The sequence below is a fragment of the Cicer arietinum genome, chromosome 5 (genome assembly GCF_000331145.2).
Source record: "Cicer arietinum cultivar CDC Frontier isolate Library 1 chromosome 5, Cicar.CDCFrontier_v2.0, whole genome shotgun sequence".
NCBI classification, from domain to species: Eukaryota; Viridiplantae; Streptophyta; class Magnoliopsida; order Fabales; family Fabaceae; genus Cicer; species Cicer arietinum.
This window is the reverse complement of record NC_021164.2, coordinates 75,840,632-75,859,780: the sequence shown is the minus strand read 5'-3', so window position 1 is coordinate 75,859,780 and position 19,149 is coordinate 75,840,632. Positions and strand designations below refer to the sequence as shown.

At 31.3% G+C, this 19,149-nt stretch overlaps 2 protein-coding genes across 2 annotated transcripts; one reads left to right on the top strand and one right to left on the bottom strand.

The window, feature by feature from the left end:
• The first annotated feature begins 5,998 nt into the window (after positions 1–5,998).
• On the top strand, positions 5,999–13,548 carry LOC101496774 (probable transcriptional regulatory protein At2g25830). Its single transcript, XM_027334991.2, has 8 exons — positions 5,999–6,234; positions 6,343–6,482; positions 7,016–7,077; positions 7,635–7,791; positions 8,883–9,160; positions 10,030–10,150; positions 13,037–13,171; positions 13,332–13,548. The coding sequence occupies exons 2-7, from the start codon at positions 6,447–6,449 to the stop codon at positions 13,127–13,129; spliced, it is 747 nt and encodes a 248-aa protein (XP_027190792.1). The 5' UTR covers positions 5,999–6,234; positions 6,343–6,446; the 3' UTR covers positions 13,130–13,171; positions 13,332–13,548.
• Positions 13,549–13,771: 223 nt separating this feature from the next.
• LOC101497957 (carotenoid cleavage dioxygenase 8 homolog B, chloroplastic) lies at positions 13,772–17,342 on the bottom strand. Its single transcript, XM_004501100.4, has 6 exons — positions 16,975–17,342; positions 15,089–15,832; positions 14,731–14,924; positions 14,421–14,610; positions 14,223–14,325; positions 13,772–14,095 (listed from the first exon to the last, which is right to left on the bottom strand). The coding sequence occupies exons 1-6, from the start codon at positions 17,290–17,292 to the stop codon at positions 13,950–13,952; spliced, it is 1,695 nt and encodes a 564-aa protein (XP_004501157.3). The 5' UTR covers positions 17,293–17,342; the 3' UTR covers positions 13,772–13,949.
• Between the last annotated feature and the right edge of the window lie 1,807 nt (positions 17,343–19,149).

Below are 19,149 nucleotides of genomic sequence, written 5' to 3'. Positions count from 1 at the left end.
CCCGTTCTTAACGCCCAGTTAACTTAAACGATTTTTCTTTAAAACAAAATATTAAGTAACCGAGACATTGAGAGATTCCCCATTCTTAACGCTCAGTTAACTTAAACGGTTTTCAAAACAAAATATTAAGTAACCGAGACATTGAGAGATTCCCCATTCTTAACGCTCAGTTAACTTAAACGGTTTTCAAAACAAAATATTAAGTAACCGAGACATTAAGAGATTCCCCATTCTTAACGCCCAGTTAACTTAAACGATTTTTCTTTAAAACAAAATATTAAGTAACCGAGACATTAAGAGATTCCCCATTCTTAACGCCCAGTTAACTTAAACGATTTTTCTTAAAACAAAATATTAAGTAACCGAGACATTAAGAGATTCCCCATTCTTAACGCCCAGTTAACTTAAACGATTTTTCTTTAAAACAAAATATTAAGTAACCGAGACATTAAGAGATTCCCTATTCTTAACGCCCAGTTAACTTAAACGATTTTCAAAAACAAATATTAAGTAACCGAGACATTAAGAGATTCCCTATTCTTAACGCCCAGTTAACTTAAACGATTTTCAAAAACAAATATTAAGTAACCGAGACATTAAGAGATTCCCCATTCTTAACGCCCAGTTAACTTAAACGATTTTCAAAAACAAATATTAAGTAACCGAGACATTAAGAGATTCCCCATTCTTAACGCCCAGTTAACTTAAACGATTTTTCAATAACAAACACACATTAAGTAAACAAGACATTAAGAGATTCCCCATTCTTAATCCTCGTTTAACTTAATGGTTTTCAAATTCCACACAACACAAACTCAAACAAATTCTCACATCAAAACACATCAATTCATTTATTCACAAGATCCAACCATACACATATCAAATTTCATCAATATCAATTAAGAGCATGTCAAAAACAACGAACACAAATCGACACAATCCACTACTCAAAACACACAAGTTTCATTTACTCAAAATCTTACATACGTGAGGTAAATTCATTTTTCCCAAAACAATACTCCAATCCTAACAAAATTCGTTTCCACACAACCACAGATAAGGCCCTAGATGCAAACTAAAAGGTTGGAAGGAGCCCTTACCTTAACGTTAGCTCTAACGTACGATTACAGCACCGTGAGTAAATTCGATAAAATCTTCGCTCGCAACGTCGCCTCTAAATTGGTCCCCTAGCACCGTGGCGTGGTAGTGAGCAACTTTCCCTTCTAACTCTTCGCGAAATGAAGCTTGGATCTAGAAGAAACGGAGGGGTTTGTGTTTGAATCTCAAATACCGTTTTTCTTCGTTTTCGAATCAAATAGGAAGAGTGGAGTTGTGAAATCCTTGTTCTAACACTCACCCAACCTTGGGTTACTAGTCTTGAAGAAAGAAAGCAACGAAAGACGAAAATGGAGGAGAAGGGAAAATGGGGGGTCACGCGTAGGGAGGAAGAAGATGGAATTCTGAATTTTCTTTCTTTCCTTTTTCCTTTCTTTGTTTTTCCTTCCTTTCTATTTCCTTCTTTCTTTTATATAACCTTTTCTTTTCCTTTTCCTTCCTTCTAATTTCCTTTCTTTCTATTCTCTCCAAGCAAACACACACACATATATAGAGTATCGTAATTTTGTGATTTTAATCTCACACTTTTTAAACAGACAATTTTGATTGACTAGACTCAAACACTTTTAAAAGTGAGAAACGAATAATATTAAAAGTGAATTTTAATCTATTAACAAAATCTTTTTTGAAAGTATGCCTTTGAAACACACAATTCAAAAGTAATTAATTAAAAATAATGAAAAAACAATTGAATTGTCTTTGTTAAAATTTAGAAACCCTTCCTTTAGGGTATGTAAAAAATAATAACATTATTAACATTTTAAGGTATAAACGATCAAATTGTTACTTAAAATTAAGTAAATGATCAATTCAGAAGAAAAAAATAATAAATAAATGATCAAATTATTATATGAAATTAAGTTAAAGAACCATGAGAAGTATTTTGCCTATAAATTATCATTGAGATTAAATATTTTCTATACGACTTGAAACACTATTTTTTAAAAGAATTAAATAGTTCAATTAATATAATTTTAAAATTTGTGAACATAAACTATAGTTCTATTTTTAAAACATGTGACATATAAATCACACATTTATCCTCTCAATTTCTTTTGAGAAATAGAAAGAATCTCAACTCATCTACTTATACATGAGATAATATCTAAGGATGATTCAATACATATCAAATCTAAGACGAATTTTAATATGGAATATTTTGATTTCTATAAAAAAAGAAGGCATATCTAAGTTCGTCTTTTCTCTAATATTGCAAAGACACACCACATTCGGTCGGTCTTCGTTTCGTGCTTGCTTAAAATGTCACCATGTTAAGGTTCCAAACCATATATAGTTGTTGGAAAATATCATGGCCGCCATAGGTTCACTGTCTCCAATCATAATAATTGATCAATTAGTTTTTGAAATTTTATTCCCTATTTTTTGAGGGGTTTTATTGCAAGTTAAAGTTTGTGTAGATTATTAGGGTGTGGATATATATAGGTAAAAGATGGTTGGAGAAGGAGAATATACAATGGTGTTTAACTTGTTATGCTATGTAGCAAAAGTTTGAATGAATGTGATGTGTAACAAACTAGTTGTGTTATATTATGTTATGAACCATCAAATCAAAACAAAGGAAAATGATTTATTGTTCCCATTTGTGAGCAAGGAAGAAAAGCCGTATTTAAAATAATAATTTTTGGTATTTCCCTGTGTGGACTATGATTATGAACGGGATATTTATTTATCAACTATATATACGATGGATACCATACATATGTGACTAATCCATCACTTCTTCTATTGTTAAACATTGTATAATACATCCTCTATTGTATAAAACATGATTTAAAAATGTGTTTTTTTTAAGGTTTGAGAGGCTATTACTAACTTTTAAGATGACATTGAAGTTATTTAAAATATTTTAAAACATCTATTATCACATATTGTCATTGGGTTACCCCGCAAATATTTATTTTCGAAAAATGATAAATGTGTTAGAATGTTATATTAGCTAAAATATTATTTAAAATATAATTTAGAAATAAATAAAATGGTTTCCTTTTACAAATTAATTTTATAAGTATTAAATTAAACGCAACCTAAATTTTAAGTATATATATATACCATAACTCCTATACTGAATTAATAATATTAATCAATGATTGTCTGTCAAACAATTAAAACTATTTTTTTTTTTATAATAACTAACAATTAAAAGTATGAATACATAAGTGGACATGAATATAATTAACCTTGATACTTGTTTCTTAGAAGTAGTCTCTTTCAAATAAATTTTAAATTTTCATTTTTTTCTTCCATTAAAGAAAAAAAAATTAATAAGTGAATATTTTTTTTTTCTTTTTGAATCACTCCTCTAAATTAATTTTCCCTTTTATTTTATTTAAATAAGTGATTTATACACAAATTTAGTTTTTCTTTCGTTTTTTGTTGATGTAATTTCACCATATGAATCACGTCTTTTAGTTTTCTCATATTGGTGTGGCGCTTTGATTTTCATGTATTCGTGTGATGCATTTTTGTTTTCCTATATCAATGTGATGTTCGTTTTTGTTCAAATTGATATAGTAGTTTTGATTCATTACATATTTCAGGCAATAGATTAAGCGGCACCAACTATATAGATTTTAATATATAATTTTTTTAGACAATTGTTGTTTTGCATTATATTATTGTTTTACGCTATTAACTTTGGTGTTATGAAATTATTCACATACTTATTTTTTTATTTTTAACAAATTTAAATTATATTTAAATCAATAAATATTATTTTTTTAATAAATAAAATACATAAATATAATTAAACCTTAAATATCACGTACTATCATTATGATAGGTTGGTAGGTCTAAAGCGTGTATTTCTCAATTAATATTGATTATAACTTTATAAAAATGCTTAACATCTCATAATTTATTTTTTATAAAATATTGTCTATTCTTAAAAGTGTTCTTCAGAAAAACTTGTTATATAAAAATACTTTTTTTTACAAAAACAATAATTAAAAATACTTTTTTATTAAAAAAATACTAAAGTATTGAAAATTAAAACATATATTAATTTAAAGTTATTTAGAAATGTCATCGTTAAATAAGATGAAAATATCATTTTTGAGGAGCCAACTCCTAACAAGTTTTCAAATAAATGTTTTTTAAACACTTTTTACTCATCACAAATCCCTAAAAAAAAAAACATTTTTTGAGGTTTTTTTTCTTGGTTTCTCATGTGTTTTGCTCATATGCAACGCACGAGTGTTAAATTTAAATAATCTTTTCTGATACAACTTACATAAATATTATTTTGCTCATATTTAACACCACATTGATTGTATAAAAAAATATAGATACTAGATGAAGTATATAGTAAAAAGAGATATTTTTCAAATCATAAAAAACTCTTTTATTTAAATTATTGTAATTTTAAGTTTATAATATAAAATTTGAGATATATAGTTAATTATTAAATCATGATTTTAACAACCACATAATGAAATAATAAACAAATCAATTGTTAAAAGTATTTTTGAGACATAATTAGCTTTAGGTAAAGCACCGAGATTTTTATGTTACGCCACTTTTTCTTTTGTTGACAAAATTTAAGTATGCTGTCGAAAAAATTTAATGGAAAGAAAAATTCACAAAAAATAATATTGTATAAATAGTATTATTTATTAAGTTTTTGTTTGAAGGTCTCTTTGAGAGTTTAAAATGTGAGGCGAGAGCTTTGAAAAAATGAAGAATGAAGCGGAAAGAAGAAAAAGTTTTAAGAGAAGAGAGCTTTAGGAAGTCTATTTTTTCTGCACAATTCAAAAATATTTAATAGCTAAAAAAAATATATTAAGTGAGGGATTAGAGAATTTTTGAAAAGTTTATATAAATTTTGATTTTTTTAATATTATTATAATATACTCTAAAAAAATAATATTAATTACAAACATTATCTATAAAGTGACTTTCCAATAAAATAAAATATTTATTTATGCTTTATTATTTTTTCCCTTTCAATTTCCTTTCCTCTCCTCTACTCCAAACTCTCAAACAAAAATCAAATCAAATGTATTTAATAGACAAAGGCGCATCAAAAGATTACATGTATATCCATAATTCGTTGTCAAGTATCAATTCATATTTTGAGCAACATCCAATAATTAGTAATAGTGGTTTCTCATCAACTTCAACAATAATATAACACATTATGAAGAAGATAGTTCTATATTATAATTTTATAGGTTATGTTGAGATTTTATGCGGGACAAATTCTAGGTGACATTATAAATTCTAAGGTGATATTATATTGATAGGTAGAATTATGCTTAAAAATGATTTAAAATATCAATAAAAATTGAAAGATAATAAGATCAAATTAATAACTCTTTTTGATTTTATGCAATATACGATGATATCATTAATATCAATTCGATAAATTAAATAATTAATTTTTTTTGAAGTTAGTAAGTTAAATATCACCAACACCAAAAAAAGAAAGAAGATTAAATTTTATAATTTAAGAGTTTTAAAAATTATTCAAGACTAAATTGTCTCCAATAGAGTAACATAATTGAATTCTTGTGTAACATGTTTTTATAAATGACTTAAATATTTCATACATTTGTCTTAAATATTTGTGAACAATCGATAAGTGAAATGTCACATCAAATTAAAAAAAAAAAATGAGAATATAAAAATACATAAAAACTGTTTTAAATTAAAAATTATTTTTAATAGTTTAAAAAAAATATTTTTCATAATTATTTTTATAAAAAATAGTATTTTTTACAATGACAAAATAACTTATATTTTTTTTTCTGAAAAATCCCTAAAAAACTAATTTTAAATTATTGAATATTTTAAATCGTGTATTTGAATTCAGTTGAATGATATTTATTATGTTTAATTTATTGACTATCAATTAGAATCTTGCTGACATTTTCCTTAATTTACAGGAGAGTTGAAAAAACGGTGTAACAGAAAGGAGCATGTCCTTTGTTCAGCGGCGCGCTGCCTCTGTATTGTATGATTCCCATCTTGGATTGCAGTTGGAGCTGTACAAGACTGGTGGCAGTTATAAAATGAGAGCGTCGCGAGTCGCGCTTCAACTTCACGCTTTATCAACTCGCGTTTCCTCCACGTGCCTTCATTCCTAACTCTTTCCTCACAGTACTAATTACTCTACCTCTTTCTACTTTACATTCGCAATTTATTATAATAGTTGAACGATGATTATTTTCCTGAATGAATCAGAATCACTCGTTCTTTGATTCTCAGGGAATACATATATTTCACCGTCGTTGGATTCAAATGTAAGCTTCACTAATATTTACGATAACAACCGTCGCGTTAGAACGATATGGACTTCCACTCCTGTTTGTATGGGCAGACGTTCCAGCAAAATTGCTGGTCGAAAGGTTCGTCACTCTTTTCTTGTTGTTTCTGGATAATGCATATCACCTGTTCGATGAAATTTCACGTGCACTTACTTCAACTTAGTGTGTGTTTGGTTATTCAGCGACTTAAATTGTTTTTTTAGTGAATTGATTTTGTAAAATTAATTTTAGTTAAAATTGAGTCTGATATATGTTTGTATATGTTGAGGAAAGATTAGTTGAACACTAAATTTCAGATTAAGATTCATGTTTGAATGCTAAAGCTACAAATCTTGACTTTAAGTTGAAATCAATTATGGAGTCAAAATCAATTCTACATGATAGCATCCAATCATGCCAGAATCAATTTTACACCTCCAAAATTGATTTTGACTCCTCCAAAAATAAACCAAACCAGCACTTAATTTATATCCATTTGCTATAATAAACAGGAAACCACTTTTTGGGGTTATTTGTGAACAAGGGTTATCGTCTATAAGTTGATTAGTACAAGTTTTTCATTTTTTTGAACTCTTCTTTCTACTTCCAAGTTTTCATATTTGCAACAACTGCAGGAAGCTCAAAATTTAAAGAAAGCTAAACTATACTCAAGGATCGGGAAGGAAGTTGTGTCTGCGTAAGTCCTTCTCTAAATTAATGTTGCATTCCCTATACCAATTGTTATTATTCGTTGGTCTGAAGTTATTCACTTATTTGAAGGTGACAATGGCTGTTTATTTATTTATTTATCAAAGCACCCTTCTAATCCCTAGACTTTAATTTTATAATTTGATTTTCATGCATTCACAGTGTAAAAGAATTTGTATGAATGCTCCATCATATCTCCCCACTTAGATATATGTGCAGATATATTAAGAGATAATGTTACAATGTGACAACACAGTGGAATATGATTGAATGTTTGTGTAACATGTTTTTATGGTGTCACTGTATAATAATTACAATTTCAATCACATGGAATGAAATAGATTATCCAGTCATCCTTTTATCGTCTTTAGGTTTTCTCTGCCCTGTGTTTATGGCTGGATTGATGCGCTGATTTCTCCCAATTTAACTATGAAGATTCTGTGATTCATTTTTTATTTTGGCTAGATGAATTTGTTAGTGTCTGTTTTCTTTTTTTGGATCAAGTAACCATTTTATGCACAACTTTCATGCTACTAAAATCAACAGAGTAAAGAAAGGTGGTCCGAATGTAACATCAAATGCAGCCTTGGTTGCTGTACTTGAGAAGGTAAAGGAGCTTGACGTGCCAAAAGATATCGTCGATCGCAACATCAAGAAAGCAACTGAAAAGGGACAAGAGGCTTATATTGAGAAAATTTACGAGGTTAGTAAGATAGGAAAGCATAAATTTTATTGTGTAGTTACTAGTTACACACAATTAGATTTGAGTCCACTAATCTTAAACAACTGTAGTTTGTTTATGGTCGACGTGACAGTGTACTGTCATGCTTTCAAGTTGGAGCCATAAAAGCAAGAAACAAATCTGTCACAGACAAATAATTTTGGAAATGATGTTTGGTTGCCATTGTCATGATAAATTATGGTGCCTTGATCATCTCAAATATCTGTTTGTGCAGAATTAACATTGGATTGCTTTTCCCCCAACGAATGTTTGGGTTAGAACCCCATCCTCATTTTTCAAGTTTAAAATACAATAGAATAAATTTTATTTTTCTTTTATTTTCTTTTTTACTTGGCTACTAAGATGTAATTTTACCTTCAAACATTCGTTAGCATAATACTTCCTCTGTCTCACATTGAGTGTCACTTTAACAAAAAAAACCTCGAAATAAATGTCATTCACAATTTTCAATGCAACTTTAATTATTATTTTTCTATAATACCCTTCAATAATTACTATATATACAATTTCGAAAGTATTATTATACTTTGCATTGATAATAGTGAAAAATCCACCAATAATGAAAATGGATAGTTTGGTAAAATGACTTCTTTATTTCTTCTAATTATTGCATTTCTTAATATGTGTGCAAAAACCGTAAACAACATTGGTTGTGAGACAAAGGGAGTAGTTATTATTCCAAAAGTAATTATTTCAGCTTTCATTATCTCAAAATATATTTCCCAGGAAATCGGTTCATACCACCAGTTATCTAAACACGGAGTATGTTTGACAGTTTGAGATGTTCAAATTCAATAGTTATTTTTGGTTGCCATTATTTTTTGTTTAGTAATTAACTTTGAGTTTTAAACAGAAATAAGGTAAACAGGTTTGGGTACAGGGGAAAATAACCCTGTTTGGTTAAATGGATCTAGGTTACTAGATAGAGTATGGGTCTGGCCCAACCACCCCATAATGGATCTGTTTTTGTTCTGCCTGGGTTCTTTAGTATCTTTTGCAATTTTGGTCCTGGAATATTAGTTAAGCTCATAACCTTCTCCATTTACCCGCAGGTTTATGGTTACGGAGGAGTTAGTATGGTAGTTGAGGTATCAACTGATAAGATAAATCGTTCAGTGGCAAAGATTAGAGAAGTGGTAAAGGACTATGGAGGAAAGATGGCAGATTCTGGGTCTGTGTTGTTTAAGTTTAGACGTGCTCGGGTAGTAAATATTAAAGTCACTAATGCTGACAAAGATCAGCTGCTTGGCATTGCTTTAGATGCTGGAGCTGAGGATGTAATTGATCCTCCAACTTATGAAGATGACACTGAAGAGGATATTTCAGAAAGGTAACACTCCCATTTTTGTTATTATTATGACTTCATCATCGTATCTGTAATTAATCTGCCCCCAATTCCTGTTTCTCCTGTCTCTGAGGTAAGTGCTCTTCGTGGAGGAAACCTGAAACTAGCTATTATGAATTCATACTTTTGAGTCACCAAAGCCTAAATTAAAATAAAAGTTTACCCCTCCCTCTATTACTTACAGTCTCAGTGAAAGCATCACTTTACATAACGTGGCTGACTTTGAGAGGTCTGTGGTATAGTCTTAGATAGGTTTCATATGCGTGGTTTGCGATACAAGACTTTTCTAGTAGACGTGGTCAATTCCCAACTGCCATCTGCTGGAAATTCATTTCATCTTATAACTATGGGGGCTAGTTTGGCTTTTAGAGGAAATTCAAGTCTATCTTATTAATAATATGTTTGTCAAATAATTGAAAATGTCTACAATTTGAATAAATATTTATTATTGTTCAAATTTTCTAGAATTTGGTTTCCAAAATCAACATAAGATATAGCTACAATTTGACAATCAGATTTATGAATTTCACTTTCTTTGAGGAGTTAGTGGATGGTATTAGTGTATCAAATCTTACATTAGGGCCAAATTGATCTCCTTCCCAGATATGCTCTATATACAGGGAAAACATTTCTTAATACCATGGCATCATCTGGAATGGGGTTGATTGATGCTCTATTCGTGCACACTTAAATTAGTCTCCCTATGGGGGTAGCTTCTGATAGCTGCAATAATGGCTAAAATAAGTTACAATATTTTATTTTCTATTTGATTACTCAATACATCATAACAAAGAGATTCACATCTTTAGAAATAGACCTAACTCCTAAGAATTGATTTTAGTTCCTTTTGCCAGGTATTATAAAATTGTTGGCTCTTCAGAGAACTATTCATCTATACTATCGAAGTTGCGAGAGGAGGGCATAGATTTTGAGTCCGATAATGGTTCTGAGCTTCTTCCAAATACCACAATCGAGGTTTGTTTTGGCTACTACATGTGTTATTGCATTTATTGGCGTTTCATTTTTCTTTTCTTCCTTCTCCTTTTGGTTTTATAGAACCTATAAATGTTGGCAAGTAACCAATCGTGAAGGTGTACGTGTAATCTATGATGTGGCAATATGAAATTTCACAAGATGAATCTGTTGGTTAAATATTTCACTGTTCTGCTCTTTAGTTCGATTTGCAAGTTTAAAGATTTCTCTTAACAGACCAACTCTTCCTTCGTAGGGAAGCTTTCTGTTAGGCCTTTTATAACTAAATATTATAAAATGAGGGTCAAGAGTTAGAATTTTAAGTGGGAACTGAATTTGTATGGCAGTTATTTTTTATGTAAGCAGTTTATTGTGTCAGTTTAGGTTATAAGTCAGTGCAGTAACTGAATTTTTGAGGTTGTGTATCTGGGAGGGCATGAGAAAAGGTATCAAAGCAGCATGTGGCCAATTGTGAAGTGTGTCAACTGAACAAGTATCAAGCTTTGTCTCCTGCAGGCCTTCTTCAACCACTACCTATACCCAATCGGATTTGGGCTGATATATCTATGGATTTCATTGAAGGATTACCTAAGGTTCAAGGTAAAAATGTCATTCTCATAGTGGTGAACAGATTGACTAAATATGCTCATTTTCTAGCACTTAGTCATCCTTTCACTGCAAAAGATATTGCTGAAATTTTCCTTCGTAGTAAAGTTACATGGCTTCCCCTCTACTATTGTGTCTGATAGATATAAGATTTTCCTGAGCCATTTTTGGTCGAAGTTGTTCAAAATGGTGGGTACGAAATTCAAATTTAGCTCAGCTTACCATCCTCAAACAGATGGACAAACCGAAGTAGTCAATAGGTGTTTGGAAACATACTTGAGATGTCTCAAAGGCACTAAGCCCAAACAATGGCCAACATGGCTAAGTTGGGCAGAATTTTGGTTTAATACCAACTATCACAACTCTCTAAAATTAACCCCCTTTAAGGCACTATATGGTCGAGACTCACCTCATCTCCTAAAAGGGACTACTATTCCTTCGGTTGCTGAAGAAGTCAACATCATGATACAAGATAGGACCAAATGTTGCATGATCTAAAAATCAATTTGGTCACAACTCATAATCTTATGAAAAAGTACGCTGATCAGTCCAGACGTCCTATTTCACTAGTGGTTGGATATGGGGTTTATTTGAAATTACAACTCTATGGATTGTGAGTCCTTGGCTAAGTAGAGAAATGAGAAATTAAGTCCTCGTTTTTATGGACCATATCAGATTTCAAAGTAGATTGGAGCAATTGCATTTGAGTTAGCTCTTCCACCAGAGAGTAAGATACATCATTGTTTCATGTGTCCCTACTTAAGAAGGCCATCTTTTCTTCAACTACCCCTTAAGCTTTGCCACCTTTGCTCTCAGAGGAGCTAGAATTGCAAGTAAGTTCAGTTGTTGTACAAGATGTCTTCAACACTCCAAGTGGCATAGCAAAAGTGTTGATTAAGTGGAAGGACCTACCAAATTTTGAAGCAACATGGGAACCGGTTGAGACCATTGTGGAGCAATTCCCTTATTTTCCCACTTAAAAGTTAGAATTTTAAGTGGGAACTGAATTTGTATGACAGTTATTTTTTATGTAAGCAGTTTATTGTGTCAATTTAGGTTGTAAGTCAGCGTAGCAACTGCTCTAGAGAAGTTATGGGGCAAATAAAAGTAGGAAATTAGGAAAAGGAAAGACATGAAATTACTGAGTGGTTATTGGGAAGGGAGAGACTAAACTCTCAAATTCTTGGAGTGGGTATTCTTGTAACACATCTATCAATTCTGTCCTTGTAGAATTGTAAACTTGCATTCTGTTTAATTCAATAAAGAGTTCAGTTTCCCCATTTCAATTATGTAGTGACCGGTTCTAACACTTTCTTGGAGAACATAATTAATGTTCCAATATTGCTTTATTTTGTTTACATGCATTAACCACCTGTTATGCTAATCATGGCCATGGGTTTTTGTTTTCCAGTTCTAACGCTTTCTTGGAGAACATAATTAATGTTCCAATATTGCTTTATTTTGTTTACATGCATTAACCACCTGTAATGCTAATCATGGCCATGGGTATTTGTTTTCGGTTTATAGTGATAGAGGGAGAGAAAGTTTGAGAGGGAAGCTAGATTTGGGGTTACAACTACTAAGTTGTCTACAATTTTATTCCTAAGGTCAAACGGAAGAAGGGGTTTCCTTTATAGACTAGAGAAATCTCCATTCTCATTCTCTTGACTTAAGTTATTGAGTTATTTATTTGTAGCGATGCACTCTTAATGCAAAATTGTTTATGTGAGTGGACAAATTTCAAGACAATTATTCGCTTTGGAGGGTTAAATTTATATTTTGATACATATTTGATATTTAAAAATAAATTAAAAGAACAACATGATATTATATGCTATGTATCATGTTGTTCTTTTATTTTTTTAATACATATCAAATATATATTAAAATATAAACTTAACCCTCCAAAACCTTTCAAATTCCAACTCGTAAACACACCCTGAGGGAAGGAAATGGAAGTGCAGAGTTCCTAGGTAAGTGGGGTTCCTCATCATTCATCTTTGAAGATTTGGGATTCTTGTCCCTCACGTTTATCTCATATTGTCCTTGGTGATGTTATGGCTTTAATAGGATTACAATGAAGTCCTCTGTTTTGTTTCCCTTTCTTCTTATAATAAAAGAAATCCACTTCATATTCTGTAAGGATGAGACCGTTCATCCCATCAACTTTTGAGCTTGTCTCATTATATATTAATGATGATTACCATGGTATTTTTCGTTTGTGTTCTACTTTGGAAAGTAATTATACTAATTTTCGAGTCATGTGCTGATATTTTTTTTCAGGTAGACGATGAGGCTGTGGACTTGAACAAGGAACTTATGAGCAAATTACTTGAGCTTGATGATGTTGACGCTGTTTATACAGACCAGAAATAGTCATTTTTTGTCTTTAAGAAGCTGCTCAGCGGACAAATCAAGGTTTTTCTTCGACACTTGGAATTTATATCCCATTATTTTCCTGGTCTATTTGCAAGATGCAAAGTAGGTTATAAAATTTATTAGGGATTCCTTCATCGGGTGAGAAGATTTGCAGATTTGACATGTGCACTGTCTAATCTGTTTTTTTTTCCTTTGCCAGGGTGGTCAGAAGCATGTTTTCTGGGAAGGGAATTTCATTTTGAATTTTTGATTCAAAATCGAGGATATTTAAATCATTTGTTGTAAGGATATAGAATAATCTTGGGTTCCTAACAACTGTTGTCATAATTAAATAACAAATTGAATGCTTCAAAAATAATAATTTTAAAAACAAATTGAAAAAGTCCAATAACAATAAAACAAGTTAAAATTGTTTCCTTCTGGTTGGATTATTCATTCGCAAAAGATTTCTTTGCAACTATCTCCTTGGATTTCTGTCTACAGTCTCTTATGTGATTGGCCTTTAAGAAGTAGATTACGTATGATGTTGCTAGTCAAGTCAACTAGTCTTCCACTCCATGATTAATACTAGTATTCATATTTCATATCTGCAAGTCATTACGTATGATTTTGAATATTATAAGTTTAAGTATTCGCAAATAACCAAGATTTGGAATCTGTATAATTGCTAATTTGATATATACGTTCTTGAGTTTTACATGAATTATAATTTTAAAATGCTGTATAATTGCTATTTTATAGATAGATAGTTGTAGAATATATATTGTACAGATGTGATGCTTGCAAGTAGTTGCGGTGTTTTTCTCTGAGTAGTCTTTTACTGTTTTGGAACCCAGCATCCATGTAACCCATATGGAAGTCCATAAGGGAACTTAGCCCTAGCTACCTCTTCAAAAGTGGAACCATCTAACACCAATGCATATCCTTCTCCATTTTTCTCACTGATTATGGAGATTACTACACCTGTTATATGAGGACGAAAAAGGTCAGAATTAAAAGTGTATGACCAATTGTAATGGAGAACAAGGATGGGCTGATTTTGCACTGTTGCACAGGCATGAATGAATAAATTAATTATGAGAGTTCTAACCATCATCTTCCTCAGTTGCTCCTGGTCGAGGCACAAAGAATGGTTCTGAGGGCACAACACCATCTTCATACCAGTTCTTAGCCCTTTTCAATTGTAGATCAATCTACATATTACATGGTCAAGCAAGTTCAACTAAATGTATATAGGGTTAATTTTTGCAGAAATTAAGACTTGAAATATAAAAGCAAAGTAATTAACCTTGGTGAGGGTGTTTGGGAAGTTACAAGGGCGGTGTGCCCCACAAGCATAGGCATATCTGTATTTCATCCCTAAATAATTAGGGTTTATGCTACACATGTCCATGCCTCTTCCATGTTCATTTGGATCCAATGCTGCTTCTAATGTTCCATATGGACTTCCATCCAGTGGTATTCTGAACCGACCAACCCTATTGTTTCAACGATGATTTTACATTAATTTCAGTTAAAATATAGAAGCTGTATTCAATTATTACCTTTCAATTCAGGAAGGGCTTAGATATAAAATAATTAAGATGTAAAATACGTACCTAGCATCTGGTAGAACATCATTGCCATTAAATGAGCGAAGGTTCTGTAATCTAAGCTTATCAAGAATGGAAGTGTTTGAATTGTGCTCACAGCAGTCAGCAATGACAGCAGTCACCCTCCCATCTTCATCTTGCTCTTCATATGCATTTATGAAATGGAAAGTAACAAACAAAGGCACTTCCACACTTGCCACCTTAAAAAAAAATAATATATACCAAAATTAACCACACAAACACGCGACAGATATTGATGATACAAGTTAATTAAGTTCATATTCACTTGAATACTATTTATTACTAATAGAGATGATTATGCCTAAAAAACTAATCAGTGGTGATATAATTAATATGTACTTACAATGTTTCCACTAGTCCTGCACATAACATGCATAAAAGCTTTGGACTCAGGATGCCACTGAAATTTGTATAATGGAGTTGGTTCAGCTCTGAGCAAATTCTGAGCACAATACCTCAATGGCATTTCAGGCACAATAACATAGTGTTGAGTAACAGGGAAAGAATGGACCCAACCGGGCGATGATCCGCCCCGACAATCGACCCGACCTATAACCTTCCTCTCATTAGAGCCAGGTTCCATCCTCACCACCAAGTAACCTGATTTCACAAGGTCAGGGATCAACGTTAAAAACTCATTATCCGTCACAATAGGGTGTGCAGAGTGAATGAGACCTCCTAAAGAATCACTATACTCAAATTTGCCAATTGTCTCCAATGTGTTAGGGTCTACCACTATGGACCCTTTTTGTGTCTCCGTCAGACAAACCACCCTTCCATCACCGAGCTTCACCACTCCGGTGTTGGCATTGTCGGTCAGCGAAGCACCGGAGAAAAGGCTTGCTAGCTCCCCCACATAAGCCAAGAAATTTTCAGCCTTAGGCACTTCTGAAAATTCACGGTAACATATCTTTTGATTCTTCTTTGCTGCTTGATAGGCTTCAGATTCGATTTGTCGGTGGCCGGCGATTAATCGCCCGTCGTCAAAGTAAAGCCCGACCAAGGTGGCGTACCCGTCAAAAAGGTGCCTGAAGTTGTAGTCTCCTATGTTCCACATGCCCGGGCCATTCCTTAGATACGTTCCTTTCTGCATGTATAATTATAGTACATATTTATCACATATCTCAATAATAATCATCTAATTATTTCTCCTCAACAAAATAAAGTACTTTACTATTTATGCAGATGTTATAACTACGAATTGGCAGTGGTTATTCATTTATTCATAAATTATGTTTACTAGCCAAAATGTATTATTGGAAGAGTCCAAAGATATTAGACTAAACCATATTTAAACTACACACAAGCGTATTCACTTGATATTATATAATGTATGATCAATTATTTAATTTAATTATTTTTTTGACAAAATATTTAATTTAATTAATTGGATATTAAATTCTTGATTCCGGTAATATACTCTGCTGGCTTGACTTCCCATTCGCTGACACGTTATTATTATATGATTAGCGACACACCTGTGTTACGTGTAGGATCAACAGCTTTTTAAATTCTTTTTTTTTGGGGTCTGCAGCAGCTTTTTAATTTTATAATTTATGGAGAGTTTTTTTCTTTCGGAAATCTTTATGGACATTTTTTAATTCTTGTGAGTTGTGACAAGAATATTTCTTGTTCTCTTCCACTTTGTCTGTGTTTTAAATTTTGTAGTTTCTACTTTCTATATTACAATCAAGTAGAACTCGACTATAATACTATATTGGTGGTAAAATTTAGGTAGAGGTTGCAAGCTACAACGATAGATATAATATAAAATTATCCATATATCTTTATTTAAAATTTATTAAGATTTTAGAATAATTTTTTGAGTTAATTCATTTACCCGTCAATCAATCTATAATTAGATTACTAGTGATGTTTTACTTCTATTATAACTATATATCAATTAAACTGTTAATTTATTTAATATATGATATTTTAATCTTTATCATGGATTATGGATAGTAGTAGTTCATAGTCTTAAGTTTTATATTAAATTTAATTTATTTTTATAAAATGGATTTTTAAAATAAAAGTTGTTATTCTTTATAAATTATTATAGAGTTCATAACAAATGATGTTCTTTTTAACGTATATATTATAGTCTCAGGTTGAAATTAATATTAATATTATTATTGTTATTTTGTGTGTGAATAATAAAGAATTTATTGTTGTGATAAATAAAATAAAAATTGCGCATTATTTGAAAAAAAAAAACAAAGAAGCACTGACCAGCCAGAGTGGAATATGTCCTTGAACAAGAAGTTCTCCTTCCCATCTCTCTTGGGAGATACTAGTCCATGCAACATGGTGTTGGCGGCCACCGGTGGTCCCCGGAGGTTTCTCCGGTGGTGGAGCAGTTACATGCAATGGACTGGCAACATTTGCGACGGTCAAATGATTTTGAAGATTACGTCGGGCTTTAGAAATGCCTTTGTTTGGAAAGAAAGAGCTGTCTCTACAAGCATGATGAGGCATATCACAAACAACCATGTTTTTGGGCCATGAATTGGAGTTTCTTATTATAGATGGTGAGGCTGTGAAAGACATCGATATGGAGAAACAAGAGCTTAGATATGTAGAAGAGGAAAATAGAACAAGTTTTGTGAGTGAGTATGAGTGATGCATCATGCATCTATATATATATATATAGAGAATGAATTGATCTATGAATAATGTAAGCTTTGCTTTGTGGGAATCTTGGATTGGTAGAAACCGTTTCCACTACGGGACACCGTTTGTTTTTTATTGGAGTATTACTCTATAGTAAGCGAGTGCTCTATTTTTTTTTTTTTTTAAGCAACAATACTGGACAAATAATTAACCTTATATTTCAATTTCAATTACTTTGTTATCTAAAGTCAATTATCTTTAATTTACGAAACTTTAAAATTTTTAGTATTAAAAATAACAAGAAAAGAAAATAAGTTGTTTGGGGGGTACTATATATACCCAAAAAAAAAAATTCAAAAGTGAGTTAAATATTATCACATTAAATTTAATATAATATATAAATATGCTTATAAGTGTGAGACCTTCCTAAGCCAATTTTGTAATGTATGATTGACTTGTGTGAATATATGATTAATTCTTTTAAGACATTAGTATTAATAGAATTTATATTTAAGAGATTATTTAATTCCGTTGATTTAAATTAAAATTTGAAAGACCAGCCAGAGTGGAATATGTCCTTGAACAAGAAGTTCTCCTTCCCATCTCTCTTGGGAGATACTAGTCCATGCAACATGGTGTTGGCGGCCACCGGTGGTCCCCGGAGGTTTCTCCGGTGGTGGAGCAGTTACATGCAATGGACTGGCAACATTTGCGACGGTCAAATGATTTTGAAGATTACGTCGGGCTTTAGAAATGCCTTTGTTTGGAAAGAAAGAGCTGTCTCTACAAGCATGATGAGGCATATCACAAACAACCATGTTTTTGGGCCATGAATTGGAGTTTCTTATTATAGATGGTGAGGCTGTGAAAGACATCGATATGGAGAAACAAGAGCTTAGATATGTAGAAGAGGAAAATAGAACAAGTTTTGTGAGTGAGTATGAGTGATGCATCATGCATCTATATATATATATATAGAGAATGAATTGATCTATGAATAATGTAAGCTTTGCTTTGTGGGAATCTTGGATTGGTAGAAACCGTTTCCACTACGGGACACCGTTTGTTTTTTATTGGAGTATTACTCTATAGTAAGCGAGTGCTCTATTTTTTTTTTTTTTTTAAGCAACAATACTGGACAAATAATTAACCTTATATTTCAATTTCAATTACTTTGTTATCTAAAGTCAATTATCTTTAATTTACGAAACTTTAAAATTTTTAGTATTAAAAATAACAAGAAAAGAAAATAAGTTGTTTGAGGGGGACTATATATACCCAAAAAAAAAAATTCAAAAGTGAGTTAAATATTATCACATTAAATTTAATATAATATATAAATATGCTTATAAGTGTGAGACCTTCCTAAGCCAATTTTGTAATGTATGATTGACTTGTGTGAATATATGATTAATTCTTTTAAGACATTAGTATTAATAGAATTTATATTTAAGAGATTATTTAATTCCGTTGATTTAAATTAAAATTTGAAAGTTGAAAAGTTGGAGTAGTTAAAGTATAGAGAAAGTTCAAGTTCAAATCCTAGTCAAAGAAAAAATACATCAAAACTACTATATCATTATTTATCTATAAAAGAACAAGAGACATGTTTAAAGGAGAAAATAATAAATTTATCTAATATATTGAAATGAATTTTAGAAATACCTTATATAGAACTAAAGGTTGTTCTTGAGTGAGCAATCACTATTAAGGTGTTGTTAACTAGTATTATCTTAGCATATGTTTATTAAAATGGTTTGGGCATACAAAAGCATATATTTGTCTTAATGCCAC